Here is a 27,127-nt window from a genome sequence, read left to right as displayed (position 1 = left end):
GCTGTGTGCAAGGCTTTAATGTGAAGAAGACTTTTTATAGTCCTGGAATATTTTGAATGACTGGTAAATTTGCAGTGTCTTTCAGAAAAAACTGAAGCCAGCTAGACCTGGCTTCTTCCCTTAGGCCTGAAAAGTCCATGGGGGAAAAGTACCAAGCATCTTCAGAAGTACTAAAAATAACACACTTAGTGTGAGAAAACAATATGATGTTCAAGTCTATTTCATTGAAAAAAAGCCTCATTTATTATTTTTATTATTATTATTATTATTATTATTATTATTAGTAGTAGTAGTAGTAGTAGTAGTAGTAGTATCTAGGTTAGCTAATCAGGAGATTGATTTTAAAAAGAAATTAAGCAAGACCAGAGAAATTGTGATTCTCTCGACCATTAACAACCATAAGCACACCTAGTCGCATAGTCAAGTGTATCCTGAATGCATTGGTGAGTAGAAATGATGACATTCAGAGCAAATTGTAGAAGAGTCGGGGATGTGAGGTCTACAGTGCATGTGCGTTTGTGTTTTGGAGAAATCTTCCTGAAATATAATCTAAGGAAGTTCGCTACCTGGATATTTACTAGATCCATACATACAGACTTCAAAATCTAGTTGTTATTAGACCAAAGGAAGAAAACAGCAAGGCTGGAAGTGGGCACACTGACAATTTTTACTTCATGATTATTTAGTTCATTATAATTAAGGGATTTAATATTAAAAGAATGCAGTAGATTAATAAGACACTAGTAACTGCAGTATTTTCTGTTCAGAGAGCCTTTCTGTCTAATGAATGGGAAAATCACCCTACTGAAATGCTCTCAAACATACCTGTTGCTCCTGACAGAGCACCAAGCAGTGACACACTTGAGGACTGAACCCAGAGGGTAACATGCAAGTTGCAATGAACGAGGGCAGAGGCACCTTCCCAGAGCAATTAGGAAGCCTCTTAAATTCCTGTTGTAACCAGTTCATAACACCATACAGTTACACATGATCCTCTATCTCCGATGAAATTTCTCTGTGTCCCTCACTAAGATGAGAGTCGAAGCTGCAGCCCTTCTGGTAACCTGACAAATTTGAGGACACACCATGAATACATAACAAAAGTAGATCCCTATATCTGATATTGCCAGTCACAAATCACCCTACAGCTCGATCTGCTAGTTATCAATGGGCAAAGCATAGAAATGTGAAACACAGAGGTGAGCTTGGGTATATGGAACACTTCCAGACGTTTGCATTTTTGGAAAACATGTACATAGATTCTTTCCCTGACTTCCCATCTTGATTCATACTTTGTTAACTACTGGCTGGAACAGCAGGTCCCCCACCAGTTTCTGCGATTCCAATTTGATTCATTCTAGAATACACCATGCACAGGTCTCAGTGTTCGAAATTACTGTCCCCTTACCCAAACCTATTAATGGCACTTTATTTCTTTCTGAAGCAATCAGAATTTTTTCAGCATAGCACACACAGAGCATACATTCACCCTTTACTACCTGTCCTAATTTCCTGACTTCTCCAGTTAAGAAGATATTTAATTTCGTACTAACACCATCACTCTCCCTGTTGCTCAGCAAGATGGCAACAATCCATTCCTTATTCCCACTTTTCATTCCTCCCTGATTCTTTTTTCCATGACTCTTTCCTTGCCCTTTCAAGTCCTCTCTCTGAGGAATCTTCACAAACCTTTGGACTTGTCTCATAATGACAACAGGCCATTGCTGCTGTTTACATAATTGTGTCCTTGCATTTTAAGTCTGTAAATGTGGTTTGCAGAACCCAACTTGTGACAAAGTAAAAAAGAAAGAAAACAACACTCAAGACCTACTTGTGTATTTGAACTAAATCCAGTGGTATCTGAGGCCATTGTGAGAGTCTGAATTTTGAGTTGCAGTGTTTGAAAGCATATCACAGTTTATGTGTAGGCATTTCCCCCATAATTTCCCTTTTGTTTGCAGAAAACCAACAAAGAAAGAACTAAGTTTTCTTTCCCTTAAAATTAAAACAGATCCTGTCTACTAAATATAACAACAAGAACCAAAAGAAAGTCAGCCTTGCTTCTCAAAAATGTGTCTCATTTGCTAGAAATCATGAAAAACAAACCTGCAGAACTAAGCATTTTTTAATACTTAAGCATATCTAATTAGTATTTAGGGAAAATTATATCTACCTTAGCCATTGAATCCCTACTTCTATACTTTTTATGAAAAATTAACATACTAGCAAAGTAGACCTATGTAATGATTTTGATTCAGAGCACAGGCTAAATAAATATAAGCAATGAGACATCTGCTGTTACCTTTGCTCTCTGAAGGATTCCCATCTCCAAATCACGCATTCATTTCTTACAAAAGCAGTTTTCCCCAAAAGCTACAGTTAGTTGTCATTTTTGTTTTGTCCAATGCAGCATTCTCTGGGTATTCTCTAAGCCCCCTGTGCCACAGCCTTGGAGACTTCTTTCCTCTCTTTTCTTAATTCTTCACGCTTCATACATTGTTTCCTTATGCTTAAATCTCCCTCAGGAGGCTGGCTGGCTGATTTTCTCCTATGTTTTTAACCTGTGCACTGTATCTGAAGCATGGTTGCACCACAATAAAAATATTTGAAAAGCAAACAACATAGAAATTTGTTGGGAGCCAAATCTCAGGGTTTGGCATGAGATCCTAGGCCATGCTTGGCAAGCCACATAGTTAACCTTTACATAGCAGCTCCTTAGAACCTCAGCTCAAGAAAAGAAACGACTTACTCAGTCCTCCACCCACAGGCTCAGTCACCTAGGCAACCCCTTCCTGGACCTCTTACTCATAAACTCTTTACCCTGCCAAACATCCTCTTTGTGGCTTCCTAATATCCTGCCTATACTAACACCTGGCTCACAAACAACCCATTCTACCCCTCCCCATGTCCTGTTCTGCCGACTATATAAGCTAGCCTGAGAAAAAAGTAAAGTTTGCCACTTGATCAGAATCCTGTCTTGTGGTCGTTCTTTCTGCGTCTCTTGTCCCCATTCCCTATCCCTGACTCTCTTGCCCCAGGTTGATGTCCTGCAGGTCAGAACAGAAATTCTGTTTCAATGCATGAGACAGCTGCATCACAACTCCAGTGTAATGACTTTCTGTCACTTCAAATTAAGGATAACCCAAACACAAGTTAGCACTTCCTTTTGAACCTCTAAACTCTCCTATTGAGAGAACCCCAACCTCCTTTCATTTCTATTCTTACATTTCATGTTCTTAAATACCATTAAGTCATCCCCAGTTGTTTCCTTTTTGTTTACACCTATTTAAATATTGTTCTTGAGGCTGAAGAAGTGGCTAAGGGGCTAAGAGCACTTGCTGCTCTTGCAGAGGACCTAGGTTCAATTGTCAGCTCTCACATGGTGGATCACAACTGCCTGTATTTCCAATCCCATGAGACACAAACCCATCTTCTGGCCTGTTTGGGCTCCTGGGTGCACATAAATTCATTCAGGTACACATATATATTTAAATATTTAAGTATATGCCATGAGACCCTTCTCCTGAACTGTGCTTGTAACATGAACTCAGACACAATATGGAGTATTCTCTAAATGCTGAATTATTTCTATTAAGTTCCAAAATATCTTGGAATGAAGATGATGCAATTATTTTTGCTTTATACGTGAGAAGAGTCTTCTGAACATTTATTGACTATAAGGATATACAGTTACATATGAAATTATCTGATGTTAAAGTTTATGTTTTTACCATAGAACTAAGTACATGGTATCTATATTTTGATATTTCCCTAGAACAATTTCTGTAAGATATATCTAGAAATAGATGCTTTGGAGAAGAATTAAAATATAACTACTTTGATAAATCAGAATGTCTACCGGGATAATATACTGTTTTGTGTGTACATTAAGCAATATGAATGTTATTCTTATATATTTTCACTTTCAAAATGCTATATTGTCAAGCATATATTCAGGAGCTGACCCCAGTAAAAATAATTATTTTTACTAAACCAATTGTCACAACTACAAAATAATTCAGTTGCTAAATGTCACCAAAATATGTTTTTTAAAAAGTTAGAAAAGGGTATTATTTTGTTTCCACTTTTGGGTGTGATCCTTTATCCCCCTCCTCTGAGTTGTAGTGAGAGAAAATTCACTATTTATGCCATGAATCTCACATTTAGAAATAAAGGTAAAATTGCAAGTGGTGAAAACTATAGTCAGCAAAGAAAAATCTACTTGCAAAAAAAGGATCCTTCCAGGCAAAATCTAGTGGTAAAAAAAGTGGAAGCAGGTGAGCGCATCATCCAGTGTTTCTAAGACAAGCAGAAGAGATTTGCCTCACTGGTCCTGACAGCCTGCAGGTTGGTTATGAAACGCCACACACAGGCTAAGACATGGAAGATTCAGAAAAGGTGGCAGCTGAAACACAGAAATGAAAACCCAAGGGGCACGTCTCTCTTTTCACAGAAAAGTGAGAGCCTCTGTAGTGGAATAGACAAACTACAGTAAGCAGCTGCTACTGAGGCTCCATTTCTAGGGATACCTATGAAAGTGGATAAAAAACAACAGCTGAAATGCACAGCATATCTGAATGTTGTGAACAACACACAGAGAAAAAAATACAAGAGGCATCACTTGGAACCTTGATTTCTTACATTTCTGTCTGCATGGAATCCCCAGTCCACTTAAATGAGAACCCTAACACCACACAGGAAGGTTTCTTCCTTAAGAATATTTTAATTGTGGGTGCTGGAACTTAAGCCACCAGGCTGGACAACAAGCACTTTCACCAGCTGGGTCATTATACCAGTCCCCTTGTTGAGCATTATTCTCCAGTAACTCATGAGGCTAAACAGAACTCTTTTTTTGGATTGATTGTTCACTCCTCCACAACACCACCAGATCTGTCCTCAGGGTTGAAACCACCACACAGGAACAAAGCACATCTGATGTTAGCAGATGTGGCTGCCACCTTCAAAGTCCCGAACAGTGGCCAGCCTGAAAGGAGAGGTGTACTGTTATTGTGTATAGTGTATCGGTAAGTCTGAAAGATCCAGGGAAACTCAAGTTGGATAAGGTAGGGATATTTTCAAAGGGGACTGGTATCTAACTTAAGCTTCCTCTAATCCAGGAGATTCTCACCCAGCAATAATTGGCTTTGTGTGAAAGGCAAGGAAGTGAGGGGGAAAGACTACAGGAAGGCAGGGCAGAGCTGGGGAAAAGAGAGAAAGATGAGAGTGGGACTCAAAGTTAGAGAGAATGATTCAGAGGAATTAAAAACCCACTCTTCTAAGGAAGTACGTAATTAAAACTTCTTCATCTTCAGAAACATCTAACTAAAAAAGACAGGAGGCTATAGAGCACCCCCACACCGCTTCTGTCTCAAGGCCTTTCAAAGCTACCTATGCATTGTAGAATGTTTGGGTTTCCTTTTAACTTTTCAGAGATTGTTTGATGTGTTTCTTAATTCATGAACCATATGATATTGTTTATACATGGGGACCTTGTTAAAATTAAAAAATATTATGAGGGTGAATTATACACTGAGGCAAAAGGAGGAGGTGCTAAAGGAGATGGAGCCACCTTTAAAATGTTTACTCCATCAGAAAAGAAATCTGTAATTCATGAATAAAATACAGTTTGAGTTTTACATCAGCATTATAAATGTGCTTATTGAGTGTAAGTTTTTAAAATGTTATTGCATTATAAAATTTAATGGAAAATTTTTACTTTCCCTTAAAAATAAACTCAAATGCCACAGACATTTCCCCAAAATTCCAGCTGTCTGCTTGGTCTGCTTGTGTGTCCAGAATGGTTTTATTTTTTCCTCCATTGGTAGTTTGAAGGTGTACTCTGTGATATGCAACACCACTTTGAAGGGTTTAAATGAACTTAGACTTTTTCCAGTGGGATCAGCAGTTTATTTTCACATAATTGAGGTACACACTGCAAAATTAATGTTTTAACTGGAAGACTTTCATTGCTAGTTAAAAGCTGTCATCTTAATGAGAGAATAGAGTTCTAAAGCAAACACGACTTAGTCCAAAAATTTAACAAGTATATTAGTATGTGCATGAATGTGAAGTTTTGGAAGATCCAGGCATAGGTGGGAATAATTCTCAATAAAGTCCAAATGTATTTCTAGTAAAAATATTTTTACATTCTACCACACCCTGTGTTTTGAATTTTTCTTCCTATGTTAGTTTTTCCACTGTAGTAGTCATAACCCAAGTACATGACTTTCTAAATACAGAAGATCTATCCATCACTCTGCTATCTGTCCAAATATTCCTCCATCTGTCTTTTCATTCATTCATCCATCCACTCCTCCATTCATTCTGTTCAACTAAAGGAGCATTAATTTTGTGTCCACCAGCTCTTTGGCCTTGTGTTAGGTGCTAAAGAATAGAGATGGAGTATTTCCTCTCTTGAAGACATCACAGAACAGATTAAAAGCTAATGGGGTAATTACAGTACATTAAGTGACAGCTACATTAAATCAATGAATAGGCATGAGAATTAAGACTAAACACAAATCTTGCCACTCCCCCCATCTCCATACAGAAAGCAAATTTACAACTCACAAATGAATTTGATACATTTTTCTCTTTTGCCATTGGTCTCTGTTTCAGTTCTTTCTTATTTCACATGGACTCAATATGACTGTCTGTTGTCTTCTCCCATATCCGCATGGCACTATTTGTTGCACAGTTCTTTTTCATGGCCTCTCTAAGGCCACGCCACACTGTATGCATGCCGAGGTTTCTCCCTTATGACCAACCCTACTTGAAGACATGAACTCTTGGTTTCATCTTTATATCACTGATTGTAATCGTGTATCTGTATTTTTAAAAGAGAAGAAATACAACCTGTCCCCCATATGTGGCTTCCTCACAAGTGATTGATTCAAGTATGGAAATTTGTGAAAAGAAATTGTGTCTGCACTAAACATAGTCTCTTCGTAGTCATTAGCCTTTAAATAATACAGCAGAATAGCTATTTATAAAATATGGACACTTTATTGATTATAAGTAATTAAATGGTGATTTGAGGAATGTGAAAGGAGTGTAGGTTAAATATGAACACTATGGAATATGACAATAATAGTTACCTATGGGCTTTCTGGAACTAATTTCTAGTATATAGAGAGGGACAAGACAGAAACACTCTGCTCTGTCCAGGAGGACACAGAGACCCGCTTCCTCAACTTCTAAGATGTTGATCTTTTATTTCTTCTACAAAGGTAAGAATTTTAAATATTTTCTCTTTAAAATTGAATTTTTCCCCAGAGGTAAGTGCATTCATTTAGTCTCCTGGCAGAGAAAACAATAAAGTGTTAAGATGCTTAAGCCAGTTTGAAAATATTCTGGAATTTCTAGTTTCCTTTTCCTGCTTTTTACATAGCTATATAAATCTGAGCCTAATCTTAAAGTCAGCTTGAAAAGCACATTTTAAGAATCTTGCAGCACTTTTTTCTCCTTGCACTAGGATAGTTTAAATTCTGTGTTAATATTACATCCATTTATACTGATTGTGTTAAAAATAGTCATCCTTGAGTTGCTGTTTTTTATATACTTTAACTAATTGGCCAGAGAAGAAATGGTTAAGGTAAATTATGAGCTTGCCAATTACAGGTTGAATAATAGAATGTAGATTGATGCTAGAAAGAAGTCAAGGAAAAAAACTTAGTTTCTATCTCACATAAGTTTATTTTAATTGTCTGATTAGACCAAACATCCTTATTTGAAAATGGAGTTTAGTATTTAAAAAGGCATTGAGCACTTAAATCTTAAATATATATTTAATATGCATATAATAAATATATATTTAATACATATATATATATATATATGTGTGTGTGTGTGTGTGTCAGGAGAAAAATCACAGTTTTTGCAATGGGACTGTATGTAGGGAGAGATCTTACTAGGTACCTGTGACGCTGACCATGCCCCTTTGGGCTTGGCCACAGGTGTGTACAGAGCGTGTGGGATACATAGGCCTGGGGAAAGGAAGCACGGGTCTCTCTTGGGGCTCTGGTCAGGTCTCGAGAGCAATTGAGACTGGATGCTTGGAGCACTGACCCTGGGTTATCGGTTTCTCATGTAATTGATTTTTCTCAAATAAAATAATCTACGACTTTCCTACCCCATGTATGGTAATCTTCTTCCACATCTACATCTACGGATGTATTATCTCTACCTGGTGCCAGTTGGTTCCGTATTTATTCACTCAGTGAAGCAAATTCCTAGGAGCTCACTCCCACTTGCTTCTTTGTGACTAAGAAGTGTGAAGTTCACAGTGTTTGTGACTTTACACTAAAGTTTCATTCGTTAGTCATAGTCGGTACTGGTGGTCAGGGTTCAATGCCAAGAACTTACTTGTCATCTGACTGGGTGTCTTTTCTTCACATAGAATGCTTCAGGTAAATCACACCATGCTAAATTATTGCTCACAGGTAACAGAACTGTTTGATGAATTTTCTAAGCCCGAAGTTTCATTCCTTAAGCATGAAAGAAGCTTTGAAAAAAATAATAACCAGATCAAGGACTGACTGTATCTTTTGGTCATTTGTGCTTCAAGGCTTATGTTCATAAACAGTATCTAACTGAATGAACTTATAGACTCCTTGAGTCACGCAAACACCTCATTGGGTCTGCATTGCCCATGACTGGTTATATTCACAGACACTACTACAGTAGCTGTCTCCACTTGGGATTAAACAACTTCCTCTAAGGCAGTGGTTTCCAACGTTCCTAAGATCTGACCCTTTATCACAGTTCCTCATGTTATGGTGACACCCAAACACAAAAATATTGTTGTTGCTAATCCATAACTAATTTTGTTACTGTTATGAATCGTAATGTAAAAATCTGTGTTTTTCCAATGTCTTAAGTGACCCCTGTAAAGGGGTCATTCAAACCTCAGGGATCAAGACACACAGGTTGAGAACCACTGCCCTAAGACAACATGTTTATTCATGTGGTTGTAAACTAATGTTTTTGGATCTCATATTATATGAACTCTTGGAAATGTATACATTCATGTGTGTGTTCACATGTGTGCATGTTTGTCTAAGAACATGGCTCATAGTTTTGTTTTACATTCTGCTAAGGGCTATGAACAAAAACATTTGGAAACATAGCTGTTAATGCACACTAAATATTCATGACCAATATGCCACCGATTTTCAGCATTGCTCTGCTGTTGCCCATCTGTGAGTATGACAAGGTCAGAGCCCAAACACAGACCTCTCCAACCATCATTCATTAGTCTGGCCAAAGGAAGTCATGGTTCAATCTTACTAAAAACTCATTTTTCTTGGAGAAAGTCATGTCTTGGATATATTTATAAAACTCTTTTTTTCTCAGGTGACTAATACAATTCAACACACACTACAAACATTGCAAGCTCAGAAATAAAACTAAGTCTTAATATTATCAGTTTGGGAGATTAGTTCAGGAAAATACCTCCATTTAGGGGGTTGTCTCCATACAAACATTGACTTTGCTTTTTTTTTCCTGTCTTCACAGATACTTGAAACATAAGGGATTTGAGAAAAATAAGATGAATGTCCATATATTCCCTCACACATACACTCATTTTGTTGTATTTTCTCAGACTTAAGTTAATGTTCTTTAGATTCAGCTGAAACCACTAATACACTTTCTCAGTTCCATCATCCAAAGCCATACTTGCAGATACCATCTATCAATTCTAAATATTAAAAAAATGTTTTACAAATACACACATACTAGGTAATGAATATCGGTTTCATTGGTTTTGAATACTGTATCGTCTCTTTCACACTGTAAAAATTCATCCCATATTTCATTTCTTTTTTTGTTAGAGGCAAGCTTTGTTATGAAATCCAGACTGAAACTACAACCTAAAGCTTCTCTACTCAGCCTCCTGAAAGCTAAGGTTACAATCATGTTTTGGGCATGCACGTCTGTCTATTTTTAACTTAGTTTTGGTTCAACATTAAGTTTCAGAGGTATCAATATTGATTAAGTATCTCTAGTTTACCCATCTTTACTACCGCATGACATTTGTTGTATGATACTGTCTAAAGTTTACCTATTATTTTCTTTATGAGCTTTGTTCTATTAATAATGTTGTAGGTATTCTAAGTAGGTCTCATGTGCCATATGCATGAAATCCCATGACCCCCTCCCACCAACAGGGATGAGAAGTAAAACTCTTTTCTCATAAATAGGACTATAACTTTTCCAATGGAAAATAATCAGCCTCTATACGACACAGTGTCTGTGGTGTGGCTGCCATTATGCTTGCATCACGTCTGTTGTCAATATCCATTTAATTTATTGTTGAAATTTTCTCTGTGTGGAAGTTGTTCTATGTGTCTCAATCTCTGTATGATTTAATTTATGTTTCCTTAGTGTAAGTTTTGGCATGTGTAAATTCACAGGTTCCACATACTTAGTAGATTTTCAACATTTACTGATTGAATAAATTACATAAAGTGTGACATAGCCATAGCCAATATTCCATTTAAGATTTCTATTGTACCATCCTTGTCTACAACAATTAATGTCATATTATCCATATTGTTTTTCTTTTTCAATGCTTACTTTCAGTGCTGAGATCTAATGGCAGAGAGATACTCCATGGGAACTTAGAAATGGAGAAAATACACTTGCCATATTATGGTTACATAGATTCACATTCCTTTCTTTTCACAAAGGAGAGATGCTTGCTTCCTACAAAGTAAGCACACCTGTGGGATACTCAACCATCAGTGAATGAGAAAGCCTAGGAAGGACACTATTGAGTTTCTGAGCTTTATGTTCTGCCCCCACCTGACTCTCGCTTATCTTAAGGTATTGCTTTTCTCTTTTTCTTTTTACTCTAGGTTAGTTCTATTCTTTACTGACTTCTTCAGTATTTACTATTTTACTTTATATCTTTACTATTCTCCTTATAGTTCTTCCTATAGGAGAAAAAACAAGACCATTATTATAGCTTTGATGATTGATTCTAACTAACTTGAGGGTTTTTCAGGCCTAGTAGATAAGATGAACCCCTTACAATATGATGAAAGCAATAATGACTTGTATCTTAGTACTCATGGCTATGGATGGATAATGATGTATAATGAGGACAGCCTGCCTAGTGTGTGTGCTTGTCTTTCTGTTTTGCTTACTTTATACTTGCTTGATCATAACAACTCACCCCACATTCTCACACACTTTAAGAAGTGATATCCTCTCTACTTCAACTCTAGGAATAACTGCCTCGCCAAACATGTCTTCTTCATAGTCACCTGCCTACAGGACAAAGACACACAAGAGAAAACACTAGGCCACATAGCAAAAATTTTCAGCATTTTGGACTTGAGATCACTGTTGGAATTATTCATTTATGTGCTTGTAGCATGAGAACATCATGGACAATACAGGAATAAATGTGAATTATTGGTGTTCCCATAAAAATTGTTTGTAGTGGCCTTGAGATGTACAGGATTTGATTGCAGCCCTGTTGTTCTGTGTTTATCTTTACCAAGACAGTTTCTGTTGATGCTTTTATTCTCCTTATAGTTCTTCCTATAGGAGAAAAAACAAGACCATTATTATAGCTTCGATGATTCTAACTAACTTGAGGGTTTTTCAGGTCTAGTAGATAAGATGAACCCCTTACAATGTCATGAAAGCAATAATGACTTGTATCTTAGTACTCATGGCTATGTATGGATAATGATGTATAATGAGGACAGCCTGCCTAGTGTGTGCACTTGTCTTTGGGCAATAGTGCCACCTTATAACGAAGCAACTAATATTAAACCAGTCTCAAAGAACTCTGTCCTAAGTAGATGACATCCCAAGTTCCAGCAAACCTAGGTTGGTAGAATTCATGCCATCTATGCACAGCTTCTCATCTTAAAAGGTCTGTTTCTGAATAATCTTTGTATAGAAAGAGTAGTAAAGTATATATACCCACAGACATGCACATAACTTTCCCAAAAACCCCTGCAGTTCTTCAGGCATGAGATCAACAAAACTACAAGCTGTTCCACTTGAACACAACTGTCATATGTAATGAGGGAAATAAATGTTTTAGAACTTTTACTATTTTTATTTTTAGAGGTACATGTATTTATGAGACTTATTCTTAAAAATAAACTCACCATTTGTTGCTGAAGTTATTCACACAAACCTTGTTTGTGTTTTCAAATGAAGGGGTGTTTTCACACATTCTGATTATGTACGTGTACATGCATACAAACATATGTAAAAGACAGTATTCTTGATATTTAAGAAGAGCTAGAAGGATGCACTCTTGCCTGAAATCTAAATCACAGTCTACGGAAGACATTAACGTTTGGTGTCCAGTCCGTAATTAAATATAGAGCTGCTTTATATGCCTTCTTCATACACTGTCAGCCTAGCCTTAACCAAGGGTGCAACCATATCACAGAAGTTACCCAGAGGGAAGTAGAAATCTCTATATTACCTGCGGCAGTGTGTATGTGAGAAATTTAGGGAAGTCAGAAGTACTTTCTCTTCAGGGTTTTCTTTCAATAAAAGAAAATAGCATTGTGATATATGCAGGAATGAAATATGATGCAAAAGTTACAACTTTCCTATGTCGATCAAATAGCATGTCAAGATTTCAAAAATCTTCCAGGAAACCAATCATGCTGAGTCAGAATTGGATGCTTTTGATTATGAATATCCTGGGTAAGATGGTGACCAACAGCACTTGGTGGGACCTATCATGAAATCAGTGGGGATCAATCTAAGAAACTGACTACTCATCTGCTACTATGGAGCAATAGCAGCAAGCCCGGATACTGGAGGTCTAACCGAAGAGATGGGACCATGGTAATGCTTCACTTCATAGTTACAGAATTGGTGATGTTGCTTGTTTCCCATTTATTGTTTTAATTCTGACAACCTATGAGAAGAGTTTAGACAAGAGTACTATAGACCTGAAGTGCCCTCAATTCCTGGTTCCTTGAGTTTTAGAAGACAAGACAAAACGATATAGTGGAATTACTTACTCTGAGAACTCACGTTCGCAGAGACATGGTAATAGTCATTCTATAACACTGAATCAGTTATACAAACTAAGTTTCCAAGAATTCCAGTGGGGAATCACTGTAGTAAGTTTGGTTCAAATAAAACTTTGTCCCTAGCACTTCCCAGAAAATGCATAGAGTTTCCTCTAAGAATGGGTAAGGGAAATGGTGGGAGACAGAAAGACAAGAGACTGGGAATAAGAATGTATTTATGATATACACATTCCCTAAATGTACTGTAGAACAGAAACACACACCGCATATGTATGCATTGATATTCCCTATTATTCACCTATTTGATATTTGAATATTCATTTATAGCCCACAGACTATCAATAAGGCACTTTTTAAAAACTGTCATCTGGAGGTATATGTGGAACAGTTCACAATTCAGGCCTCCTGCTGCACATGTTTCCAGTTAATGCTGAACAAGGATAAAGGACTAGCAAATGTTCCTCAACCTGAGAGGGTTGTGTTGCTGTGTTGTGTCTTGTAGAGAAAATACATGAGGTACCTTAGGCTTCAATGGTATTGATTATGAACTCAATGTTATGAAACCATAAGTATACACACACACATGCACACACACACACACACACACACACACACACACACACAGGAGAGAGAGAGAGAGAGAGAGAGAGAGAGAGAGAGAGAGAGAGAATCATTCATTACCCAGGGATGCCTTGTCATATCTTCCAATACTGCTACTCCCTGCTTTTATTTTTTATTTAATTGGTTTTAATTCTTTTACTTATTCCAAACATGTGTTAATCATAATTTCAATTCTGTATATTTCTGATGTCTTGTTTAATTCAATTACTCCAATTTTCCTCCTTAAGACAAACTTTCCATACAGTTTACTATATATTTGGAGAGAACTAGCACTGCTTAGACAAATTCAAGGTTTAGTTTTACCCTACTGCTTCCTAATGTAACGTTCTCCTTCCGCTCTTCACCCGTTTCGTTGTTGCTTTCACAGCCTAATCTGTCACCCCCGAAACAGTGTCTGCTGCCTTATCTCAAGCTCTTTAGAATGCTTGGCACTTATCAGCTCCTCTCTTGCTGATTGCGAATTTATGTCCCTACCAGATTTTCCTATTGGCAAAGAAGGTTCTACATTGCTTCACTCCCTGAGGTTTGCTTCCTAGTTACACATTATACTTCAGACAATACTCTTAGGTATTCTTGATGATGTTAATTGCTGTGTCCATACATAACCTCCTTGCTGTGTTGTTTTCAACTCTTTTGTGCAGGACACTGAGTTCATTTCCTGTCAAACTGGATGTCCCCTAACGCATGGCGCTGAAGAAGCTATTGGCTCCAAGATGTCTGACTTGTCTGCTGGTTTCTGGCGACCCTAATTTATCCTGGCTTTCTGCTTCATTGCCTCTTTTTATAGTTTTGCATGCACAATGTTTTTTTATTTTCTTTGTAATACCTTAACAGTCTTGCATTTGTTTGGGACTTACCCTCCTGGGGGTGCTGCTGCATAACTGTAGTTCTGTTTCTTCGCTATCCTATTATCTCCTGAAATGTTAGCTTTCTGTCCTGTTCTCTTTACCTAGCACTTTCACTATCTCTTCATTTAACACATCTTCACTGTCAAATGATAATCCTCCCCAAAGCTCAAAAAAGCCACCTGTACACCTCATCTCCATGTAAGAATGAACAAGTAATGGTCTTAAGGAAGGTCATAGGTGGTTGGAATTTTGAGAACTTTGATTCTTTAATTCCCTTTGCTTGTGAGCACCTAAGTGACGAGAAAGAACTCTAGTTATTTCTCTGAAATCCTCCTATTCTCTCTTTTCTCGTGTTCGCAGATGGAGTGCTCTGGTTGACCCTTGGCTGTGCTATGCAGCTTCTTCAATTCCAGATGTTATTCTGGAGAAAATAACTTGCTAGATTTACATGTGGCCCTTGAAGCAATGTAACAAGACACAACAGATGACTGTGAAGAGGTCTCTTAAATATCTTATGACATGCATTGGAAATCTGTATGAAGACTACAGCATTGAAAGGGAATTGGAACCAGCAAGAAAGAAGAAGAAGAGGAGGAGGAGGAAGAAGAAGGAAGGAAAAGAAGGAGGAAGGAGGAAGGAGGAGGAAAAGAAAGGAATAAAAGAAAGAAAGGAAAGAGGAAGGAAGGAAGGAAGAAAAAAGAAAGAGAAGAGAAGAGAAGAGAAGAGAAGAGAAGAGAAGAGAAGAGAAGAGAAGAGAAGAGAAGAGAAAGAAGAGAAAAGTTCAGTATTTTCTTTATACTTTATGGAGGGAAAATTTCTATGATTTCTCTGGTGACATTGTGAATTTTATTATCCTTTGATTATAGGATATTTTTTCTTCAGCACAGTGTGATAATTTCTTGATTCTTCTTATTTATAGTTGTTTAGGTTACTTCATATAATGCCATCTGTAAACTTACTTTTATTATCTCCTTCCAACCATGAAGTACAGAATAAAACTCCATATCCACAAGCTCTGAAAAACAGCTCTCAGCAGAATGACCTAACTAGTTTAAAAACAAGAATTTGTGAAGTAACTCAGCAGGTCCAACACTGGATGCAATAGCTTGGGAACCACATAAGGGAATTTTTCTAGGTAGAGATGCTCTGAAAGTAGCACTTCCATTTTCAGTGGAGTGATGTAAACATTCATCAAAGAGAGAGAAGGAAATGAGAGGCTACTTACTGATCATGGTCACACCATACTGGTAGCCTACATCAGTTTAGAAGTCAATGTGATCAACACCAACACAGTGACTAGGTGATTTCTTTCTTAATGTAGGTACTATTCCACCTTTGGAAGGGCTGCAGGGTTATCTCACTGTGAGAATAAAATGGGATCATGTAACCTACAGTGGCTGAGTTCAGTGGGAAGATTGTAATATTCTCATTGTTCTGACTGCTTGCCTGGTCTGAACCTTGAGACATAGCCTAGCTTTCTTTTAAATACTTGAAGGTCCATTTGATATTCAGTGCTGTCAAACTAGCCTGTAAATAAGCTTTGCTTCTTCTACTTGCCAACATCTGCATGAATAAGAACAGTAACTTCTGAGTTTAGGGGCATATGCTGAAAACTTTAAATGGGGTCCCTAAGTATCTTTATTATTGCTATTCTATGTCTGTGAGCTATGCATTTGATGAACTAAAATAGACCTATATAACTTTATCATTCTACTTCAGATGTTCTCCTATGATAAAAATGCATTTTCAAGACCATGAATTAACCTCCAAGTTATAAGGAAAATGCAGATTTCTGGTGCCAGATTATAGATCTTGATTATTTTTCTTGAATATAGAAATTCCTAATGACGAGGATGGAGTATGCAGTAGATATTCTTAAGTCACGTGCCACTAACCAATGTTTAGTCTGTTTCCCTTCCATCTTACTATTTCTCTATTCTATTTCCTATTCCTCTTCTACCCCTATTTGCAAGTATTATCCAGGTATCCATCATGACCTAATAACTTTCTTTTTATTGCTTTTCTTATGAGTATTATCTCCAGAATTTTAAAGCAGCATCCACAAGCTACAGTAAACACCAGCACCAAAAGCTCAGTATCTCCAAAGTTAAACTCATTTTTATCACTTCTTACATCCCTCAACTTATTGTGCCACCTGAAGTTCTGGTCTCAGTTAATGGCCCTGTTCTTCGTTATTGGTCCCACTATCTATATAATGGCTCAATCAAATTACCAGAAATAACAAATCCATCTCTATCTTATATATTTGATTATCTTATATAGTTGATTATTCATAAATACTCTTCTACTCTAGTAACACATTTTTTCTCTTTTCTTGCATCATCTCCCCAATCTGCATCCTAGTTCAATAATAGTTTCAAAGCTGATCAGCTCTGTTTTTGATCTCCTTCAAGCCATCATTCATAGTTCTGGCTGAGTGGTACAGTGAAGTGAGAGCTAGTGATAGCTGCATGTATTGGTGTATGCTTGGAAATTCAGAACCCAGGAGCCAGCCTGGACAGCATCAGAATACTCTGTCAGGAAAGAAAGGAAGTCTGGAAGGATGGAAAGGAGGCAGAGAGGGAAGGAGGGAGGAGGAGGTAGGAGATGGAGGAAGAAGAAAACAAAACAGTAAAACAGAGAAGTCATTATTTCCTGCCTTAGTTCTATCTGTTTGAAAGACTGTTCAATAGATACAAGATAAAATACTGGAATTTTGGAATGGAAATACAGCCTTCTACCATATTATCCCTAATTATACTAAATAGCTTCAAAAGCAGTCACCACACCAATGGAAGTACGTATATTTTAAATATTATATATGTATATATATATATATATATATATATATATCACATACATACATTAATATTATATTTTAATATAGCCCATTCCTATTGCACAAATTTAAAAAGCTGGTATTGAAAACAACTTGTTCATGGCTATCAAATCAGTAGGAGCAAAGTTGAGCTTGAATTTGAACCTAATAATATACTCTTGTTTTATCATCTGCTTTGTGGAATGATTAGCATTGAATACCATATCTTCTCTAGCTTTTAGTTACATGAGAAACTGGATCCCTCATAGGTTTAAAGAGAAATCAGGCACTAGGGAAATGTTCAGAGATCTACAAGGATGACACCAACTAACAATCTAAGCAACAGTGGAAAGGCTACCTTAAATGCCCTCCCCTGATAATGAGACTGATGAGTAACCTATATGCCATCCTATAGCCTTCATCCAGCAGCTGATGGAAGTAGAAGCAGACACTCATAGCTAAACATTGGACTGAACTGGAATTCAGTTGCAGAGAGGGAGGAGCGATGAGCAAAGGGGTCAAGACCAGGTTGGAGAAACCCACAGAAACAGCTGACCTGATCAGTCTTGGCCCCCAGACTAATCACTGGGAAACTAGCATGGAACTGATCCAGACCCCATGAACATGGGTGTCAGTGAGGAGGCCTCAGAAATCTATGGGGCCTCCAATGGTAGATCAGTACTTATCCCCAGCATAGGTATGGACTTTGGGAGCCACTTCCACATAGAGGAATACTCCCTCAGCCTAGAGACACAGGGGAGGGCCTAGGCCCTATCCCAAAGGATACCACAGACTCTGAAGACCCCCCATGAAAGGCCTCACCTTCCCTGGGGAGCAGAAATGCTATGGGATAGGTAGGGTGTTAGTGGGGGCAGGGGAGGAGGGGAGGTGAAGGGAACTGGGATTGATATGTAAAGCAATCTCATTTCTAATTTAAATAAAAACTGGGAAAAAAAAAGAAACTGGATCCCTGGCTACAGATAAGGACATATGAACTGTAACATTACATTAATAAAAGATCATCCTGCTATGGAATAAAGAAGAAACAGTCTAGAATAGCCTCATAAGTATTATAAAGGTGATAATGTACATTGTGACTGTGTTCTCAAATCCATATCTCTTCATGTACAGTTAAAATCAAGTAACTCTAAACTTATCATATAATCTTAAAATAACTGAATGAATTTCAGGTTTTCTTCTTTTTACTCAACTGACTGATTTGACTTTCCATGGAGTAACAGAGCAAATGGAAACTCTCTGGTGAGGAATGCACTCGTGTGCGTGTGCGTGTGCATGTGTGTGTGTATGTTGTGAGCTTAGCTATGTGTGTAGGCTATATATGCATTGGTATACAGATATACCTATTAGAAAAGTAAAAACTATTTTTAGGTTTGAAAATGGCTGAAATAAGCAGCATTTAGGAAACTCATTCTTTTGACAAACTCATGCAAAAGATGTTTAGAGGATCAATCACTAGGAAGCTCTGAGACTCCTCAAAGAATTTCACTAATAATTCAACAACAACAAAACAATGAAGTTGCATGGCCAATCTGCCAGTCTGTCTCCCATGAAGCAAACAAATAGAATGTTAAAGAGTATACTTACAAATGCTTGGAGAAAAATTAAAAGTACAATGTAAACATGGAGACATCATCCAGCCTAACTGGACTGTGCTAGTCAATGTTTGGCTTCCAGTAGTTTCACACCACTGGGTTAGAGTAAAACATGCTCTGCTGGCAATTTCATCTGCCAAAATAGCCATTTGCAATTAAAAATTAATATTGGCATTACTTCTTTGCAAGCAATTATCAAAAGGCTTCTGGCTATCTTCCTTGTTTATAGTGCTTCTTGCACCAAGACTTTATTCCATTTTGAAATACTGTTCTCATATTTTTGGTTTTTTATGCCATACTATTCCCAATGTTAGTATATCAACAACTTTAACTTTTTAATTGGATTATGGACCTCAAGTCCAGAAGTTTTTATTTATATTTTTACAAAATAGATCGATTTGCCATGCTTTATATTGTATTACTGTATTAAATGAATATTAAACAGTATAAATTGAGCCCCTCTACACCTAAGGGGAATACATGTTTTAATGCGTGCATTTTAAACAAAATGCAAGCATCAGTTTGTACAAGATGCAGTCTTAATTTGGAACAAAATTTTTATGCCAGTAATAAACAATTAATTAGGTCTAATAGCATCAGATACAGAAAGTAATCATTAGAGTAAAATTCCATCTACCAAAAGGGAACTAGTATAGTCTGGAGATTTGGAATAATTGGTAAATGAACTAAGATGAGCACGTGGACCACAGATGTGCAAAAGAGAGTTCTGGGTGTTAGTGATTCAGGAGGGGGACTATAGCTTTAAGGACTGTGTGCATGTGGCCTGGGGAGAGGCAATGAACAGAGTCCTCCAGTCAGAGGAGTGGTGTGCTAAACATTGGAAAGGTGGCCTTAGCTATGGTGTGGCACATAGAACTTAGGGAGTAGGGCATGAAATTATAGCCATGAATTAGGAGGCAATTACCCAGCTCAGAGATGAGGAGGGGAATGATTAAAATACCAGACAACTTTGCATTCCAAATACTTCATTCCTTCTGTGATAGAATTTTTGAACAATTCTATTCCTCCATCTCACTTGGGTCACAGACACTATTGGGCCCATGCATAGATGAAGAGTCAGAAACCTAATGGGTCAAATGATTACTCCACATCAGTAACGTAGAAAAGCTAGAGGTCAAGCAATCACAGTCTGAGGTACTTCTAGCATCTCCAAGACAATTGCAAAGACCTGGTATTTCTTTCAGCTTTGGCTTACCTGAGACTTCTGCATGGAGGACCTCCAAAGAAAACTACTTCCTAATGAATTAGCACTTAACAAAGCTCTATTGGATGTATAAGACCTTGTTAAATAATTAAGATTAAGAATCAAGTAGACTTTCTGAATGGAAGTTTGCCCTCAGACAAGGTCTGGGTTAAGAAGACACCACTACCACAAAAGGTACATGAAGCACCGTTATTTTATTAGCCATTGTAGTCTCAGAATGCAATGAAATCTAAGACAAGTGGTACTTACCTCATCCCCACCAACTAACTGGAAATGTGCCTAAGAGGTCATTTTTGTACTGTACTTTGAAGATACAATGAAAATTGAAAATATGTGTTGAAAATGCAGGATACACTAAGTGGGGAAATTCAACAGCATAGCACATTCTTCAGGCATTCACATATGTGTAAATGGATAAGTCTGTGAATGAGATAGTAGCATTTGGCTTTTATTAATAATACTTGTGTCAGAGTGGCAGCTACAGGGTTGAAAATAGAAGCAAGATGGCCAGGTAGCTGAGGAGAGGTTGGGAGAAACAGAGAGGGTCAGAGAAAGCAGCAAAGGACAGAAAGGGATATATCCAGAAAACTAATTCAAGTCAAATGAGCAAAACTTAATGGTCATATGGAGGGTCAACTGTAGCTAGTGTAGGGGCAGGGGGTGACTCCAGGGTCCCCAGCTTTGGTGGAATATTCTAGTTTAAACTGTGAATTCCCATCAGCAGTACTCAATCAGGCAAAGATACTTTGGGGAATGTAATGTCTGCATGGATGCATCTCACAGAGACTCCTGTGAGAGTCCTCAGGACTGACCACATTTGCTACAGTAACACAAATTTGCATTAGGAATCTTATCACGAACTCCTCTACAACTACCATAATTCTCCTAAATTTTCCCCAAAGAAGGGTAATTTAAAGGGAACAAACAACTCAAAGAAATCATCTCCTATTTTAAGAGCTCATCTAGTTAATTGTATCACAGCTGAAGACAGAACACACTGCTGTCCAGGGACTCCAAAAGAGCAGGAAGTGCCTGGATCGCCTACAGCCCACAAATTCAGAGGAAGAAGTCACTTGAAGCAGGTCGCCTCTGTTCTTACCAGCACCCTTACCAGTAGTCTTGGATATATAGTGGTAAGATCCCATTTTAGACTATTAAAATATCATTATAATAATTATTTTTGCATATTCTAACAGAAATCTTTCTTTACCTGAAGTGTAATATTAAACACACTTCTCTTGTTTCTTGGCAGTGGAAACACTGGGCTAACCAAGTAAATTCATCCCTGAAGTGCCTCATTAATCACAGTGTACTTGTTCTTGGCACAGAGCTTAATACGCTACAAAAACTGTTATTAAAGTAAGATTTGAGGATCCCCAGGTTGGCAGGGCATTAGTTAGTTACACCTCTCTAGAAATTATTTTCTTATAGTTTCCTGTAATGGTCTTATTAGACTTACAGCTCAAAGTACCCTTGCTTTATTAATTTAATGTGTAAATTCCTGCCATTCAAAACCTCGTTTAAAATCATAAGGAGCGATTACCCCTCTTTGCCCCAGGGCTCTGCAGTGGTTGTGTGCCCTCTTTCCAGAGGCTGACTCTGTCCATACTGATTGTGTGCTCATATGGGTCTTACATCACCATGTAGCTGTGCACCTCCAACCCTGCAGCTTCCAGGCTCTCAGAAGCATTAGAAAGTGCTTTACATTAGCAATAGTGTGCTGACAAGCTCATTATTTATGTTCTATTTACCACCGGATTCACTGGTAAAGATAGTTAACAGGCAAATACTTCAGCTGGACACCTTTAAAAAAAAAAAAACCCAGAAGACCATGATAACTGACTTAACAACCAGACATCAATAAGAAAATGTTGTATTTTGAGAAATTTTCATTCATGCTTGTAAACAAGGCTTAGGAGACATCAGTATGTACAACAATAGAGGTTGTGTCAAATCCCCTTTGAATCCAGGACATGTACTTTATCCAAAAAAAGTGCAATGCATTACATCATATTTAAAGTCATGAATATTTTGAGCATGTTCTAAAAATAACATCCATACCTCAGATATTTACTGCAAATTAAGCCTCATCATTGCTAAAATTTTTCAGTATATTCTGACAGGTCAAAATAATTTATTATGCTCATTAAGTACTAGATTAATTGCATATCAACCCAAGGAGATGAGCTTAACAAGTGTCAGTGGTGTTTCTCTGTCATTAATTACATCCAAATCCATGTGACTCTTCCATTAACAAATGAAAGAATTTACACTTTTAGATGCAATGACGATACAAAACAACATTCCCTGTGTGTGCCTTGCAAACATATAAAGCTGGCTGGAATAGTCCACCTAATCCTACATGTTCACATCAATTTGAAACTGTAAAAAATTTCCAGACACCAGGGCCCCAGAGTGCAGACTCCAACAATTTCCTGAGTTCTACCTGGTCATATTTCAGGTTCACCTATTTACAAAACCAGCCCCTTCTCTCTGTTATTATTATTTTTTTAAGTTTCCTGGGTTGGTGTCAATTCTTCATTCCAGGGGAGGGATAAGTATAGGATGGTATGCTTCATTTCTGAAGGAATTTTTGTGTGCTCCAAACATATTTTACTAAGTAAGAAACAAGGAATTAGTCACTATGTGCCTGCAACTTTCTCTGAAGGTTTCCTAAGGCTAATAATATTTCACTTTAACATAAGGAAGGAAGGGGCAGGGTAGGGGCAAAAAGAAGACCAAGTGTTCTTTAAAAACAGTAAATTTAGACAGGGTGTAAAGGCATAAAAATGGCTGTAAATCATCCAGATAAACCTAACTCTAACAGGAGATGGAATGAATGGACGTTGTGGGAAAAACAGTAGTAAACTTTAAAGCCACTGAAAGGTTTTTAATGCCTAAGGGAAAAATAAACATTTGCTTCCAATCATTTTCTCATTAACCATTCTCTGCTAGATGGCGAGGCTTACTACACACACACACACACACACACACACACACACACACACACACACACACACACACACACACACACACACACCACTTTGTCTCAGCACCGTAAATGCCAACTAAACCACTCCTTGATCCAGGTCAGAACTGGCCCCTTGGGTCTCTGCCATGGCACCATCGCACCTTGGATCCTGTTCCTGAACCCAGGGTTCCCCACTAGCTGCAGCCCATGAGAGGAGAGGAGTTTGTATGGCCCGGTAGCACTCCTAGACTCAGGCCACCTCTCTGTGGCTAGGACTGCCTGCACTGACAGATTTTCCGTTGGTGACAGCTGTGATGGTGGCCAGGCGTGTTTCCGGGCGGGCGCGCTTAAAAGCTAGTCTCTCTCTCTCCACCTTGTAGCAGCTTCCTGTGCTGGACCCCAGGGTTGACTGTGGACCCACCCTTCACCTTCTTCTCTCCACTCCATCACACCCAGCCATCCAACCCCTGTACACCCTCTGTCCTCAGGTTGGTGCACATCCTCCCAGAGCGTTTCCCAGCTCCTGGGCGCCCCACTCAGTTAAGTTTACGCATGTCAAGACCTAATCACTCCTGATTATCTGAGTCGCCTAAATCCTGCTCCTGCCTTTAATCGCCAGGGTACCTGGAACTGACCGGCAGTTCCTTGTGTGCTCTGGGACACAATGGTTCAATCTGAGCAAGTGCCAGAGGTGGGACGAGAGAGATGGAGGGCTCCAGAGGGCCTAAGGCAAACACGTGCAAAGAAATAAAAACCACCACGTGTGTGTGTGTGTGTGTGTGTGTGTGTGTGTGTGTGTGTGTGTGTGTGTGTGTGTGTGTGTGTGTGTGTGTGTGTGTGTGTGTGTGTGTGTGTGTGTGTGTGTGTGTGTGTGTGTGTGTGTGTGTGCGCGAGCGCGCGTTTCAGCGCCTCGAGCCAGGGCGCGGGTTCCACGCGCGCCACGGGGGTCAGGCGCAGGGGGCTCCCCATCAGCCGGCATGGTTGGGGGCGCACGCGGTGGCGGGGGGGGGGGGGCGGGTACTCACACGAACGCGTGGTAGACGAACGCCCAGCCGCGGGGTCTCTCCAGCACGTTGTACAGATAGTTCTGCACCCTCCGGTACTTGACGTTGCGCCGACAGCTCTGGCTGCTGGTGTAGGAGAGCGGCTTCCCCAGCAGGCTCATCCGGGCCCCCTGCTTGCCCCGGCGGCTCTCTCTCAGGCCGCCGCCACCTCCTCCGAGCGCCGCCGCGCGGGTGCCGAGCAGCAGCAGGCCGTCGCCCCTGGCGGCCGCCGAGTTCAGCAGCACCCTGCCGCGGCCGGACTCCACATCCTTCATGCCCTGCCCGGGCGCCCCCACCCGCCGCCGCCGCCGCTGCCGCCGCCGCCGCTCCGCTCCTCACCCAGAGCCCGGCGGCACCGCCCTCCTCTCCTCCCGCGTGGTGGCGGGGCATGGCATCACCACCGGCACCACGAGGGGGGCGCCGGCGCCTGCGGCTGGGGCAATGGTCTCATGTGCGCGGGCAGGTCTGCAGGAGGAAACCCGCAGCCGACGGGGCGCCCCCGGGGGGCTGACGAGCTCAGCGCCGGGGCTCCGGGAGGGGGCGGTGGGGTGTGCGAGGCAGGCCCAGGAGGTCCGGATTTCTGCCACTGCCAATTCCAAATCCGGACCTGTTGGGGGCGTCACTTTGAGATGTGTGCCTCGCTCTGCCTTAGTCCCGCGGCTGCCACTCCCTCCTCCCTACAGTGTCCACCGGCCGGGCTGGGGGTGTGCAGGATGCCCCAAAGCACGCTCCCACGCCTGCACACCCAGTCCGGGTCCGCTCAGTCTGCCCCCTGCAGAACACCGGCCTGATCTTAAGTCTGTCTCCCAGGCCGGAGTTTGGATAGGTTCTTCCCGAGGCTTGGAGCTGTCCGGAGAGTGAAGTCCGCCCGGTGCCCCGTGAACAAACTGGACGATCGGGTCTCCGGGTTTCTCCCGCGGCTATATCGCGCCTGGTCCTGCCATCCTCCCTCAATGGGTGTGGGCAGGAGCGGCTCAGTCCTGCCCTCCAGGTGCTGGCTAGCCTCGGGGCGACGCTTGGGTTCCCGCGCTGAGGACCAATCCTCCGCAGTTCAGTGGACACACCCGGAGACCGCCAGCAGCTTCCCGCGACTCAATCCAGCTTGCAGGCTGTGACTTTCCATCCTAGCCTCAGACAGCATGCCCAAGAGTCACAGAACATCCTTCCCGTCCCCAGGGATGGTGTGTGGGGAGGGAGTAAAACTCCAAAGTGGCTCCTTTGCGGTGAGGGAGCTGCCATGGGGCTCCTCCTGACAGAGAAGCCTGGGAAAATGAGCCCACATCCCTCCTTCAAGAAATTTCCATTTAAGTGGGAGAAAGTCATAAAACTGCTTAAGTCTCTTCGGAGGCGGTGGCGTCCCCAGTGAGTGGGAGAGGGATCCTGGAGGATGGGGAGCCCAGGACCTGTCTCTCAGTCAGGATGCTGTAACTTACAAGGTTAGAGACATGTTAAGGGGAACCACTGACTGGGTCTCCTACCATCTCTGGCAGATGGGTTCCCCCAAAGCCCGCGCTCTTGGATGAGAGTGAAGCCAAGGTGCTTCTGGCTTTCAATAAAAAACATTGTTAGCAATTAAACAACAGATTCAGCATTGGGGAAACTGAGAGCACGCCAGCTTTGGAAACTACTTCCAAAACAGCAGACTTCCTTCCAAATATTAAATAATAGTAATAATAATCACCAAGTTCAACTGAACTATGCTTTCGGCAGAAAGCCATGGTAGACAGTAGCAAGGTGGTTATTCCGTGTGTCCTTTTCACTTCCTTTAATATCAAACAGTGCTAAGGTAAAAAATCGTATCTTGGTTGTCTCAAACATAGCAGACAATACGCTACCAACACCCCCCACCCGGTGCATTCACCCACGCCCACAGACAGCTGCTCTCTGCAGTCATAGCGTCAGCTACAAGTTTTACTTTTACTTTTATTTTTATTGTTTTGGGAAGACCCTATCTGGCTCTTAGAGTCAGTCAAACCTTGCTTTCCTTAAAGGCTCTGGGCAGGAGGCACTACTAACTCCCAGCTCTGTTCAGCTGGCAGTCACACCACGTGACTGTGAGCCAAGCACCAACACCCAGAGTCACTCCTGCTTTCCCCTAATACACTTCACACCCACACACCGTGGAGGTGCTAGAGAGAGTGCTCTGCACCCTGCTATTCAAGGCAAATGCAGAGAGCGTCCTGGAATAAGCTCTCCAATCTTAGAGCTGCACTGCACGGAGACCCTGGCTGAAGGCGGGGAGAGTTCTATGCAGCTATATTTAGACTCCCCATGGAGTTTCTGCGCGGGGACTTTCAGGGTGAAAGATGCAGAGACTTAAAATGACTCGTGTGCATGCTTCGAACGTGAAAAATCTTAGCTTTTCTGAAAATAGGAAGATGAAAGGGCCACTTCCCCTTAACGGTGCTGTTTTCTTTGCTGTAAGCTTCTACTACTGTGGTTAGATCACCTTCATCTCACTCAGGGACTGAGCCCCACATGCAGGCAGGAAATCTAAAGGCAGGACACAACAGCACATGTTGTCCCGGCCCCCGGCCACCGAAAGCTGCAGGAAGTTAGTTGCTTAACGTCTAAATGATGCTTTCCTAGGATGCAGGAATGATACCAGGGAAGCTATGATGTCTATTATGAAAAAGCCAATAAACTGGGATGGGAGGGTGACAGGGACAGCTGTGATTAGTAAGGGTTATGACTGTTGAAGACGTTTATAGCTCTTTCTAGGTATCATTTAGTCACAAACCTAGAGAAGGAAACCTGTCTGTGAATCAATCCACCAGGAGTTACTAGATAGGCCCCTAGGAACCCAGCATCCTGGATCGTAGTTGCAGTACCCATTCTGCAGCTCCAAGTAAATGAACCAAACAGCACCGGGCACAGCTGTATCTGCAACACTGCCTACTACGACTGGAACAGGCGGATTTACATGTAAACCCTAAATGGTAATCATCCCGCCTTTCCATTTCCAGGAA

The 27,127-nt window shown here is 40.3% G+C and overlaps 1 protein-coding gene across 1 annotated transcript in view; it reads right to left on the bottom strand.

Annotated features, from left to right (window-relative positions):
* The window catches only part of Kcnq5 (potassium voltage-gated channel subfamily Q member 5), a 531,455-nt gene extending 506,640 nt beyond the window's left edge, over window positions 1-24,815 (bottom strand). The window contains 2 exon segments of the mRNA XM_027392801.2: window positions 24,141-24,443; window positions 24,445-24,815. Coding sequence (XP_027248602.1) covers window positions 24,141-24,443; window positions 24,445-24,548 — 407 coding nt within the window. The 5' untranslated portion in view covers window positions 24,549-24,815.
* Between the last annotated feature and the right edge of the window lie 2,312 nt (window positions 24,816-27,127).

Source organism: Cricetulus griseus (genome assembly GCF_003668045.3).
Source record: "Cricetulus griseus strain 17A/GY chromosome 1 unlocalized genomic scaffold, alternate assembly CriGri-PICRH-1.0 chr1_1, whole genome shotgun sequence".
NCBI classification, from domain to species: Eukaryota; Metazoa; Chordata; class Mammalia; order Rodentia; family Cricetidae; genus Cricetulus; species Cricetulus griseus.
Note: the sequence above shows the minus strand (reverse complement) of the source record. Positions and strands in the feature narration are given on the sequence as shown.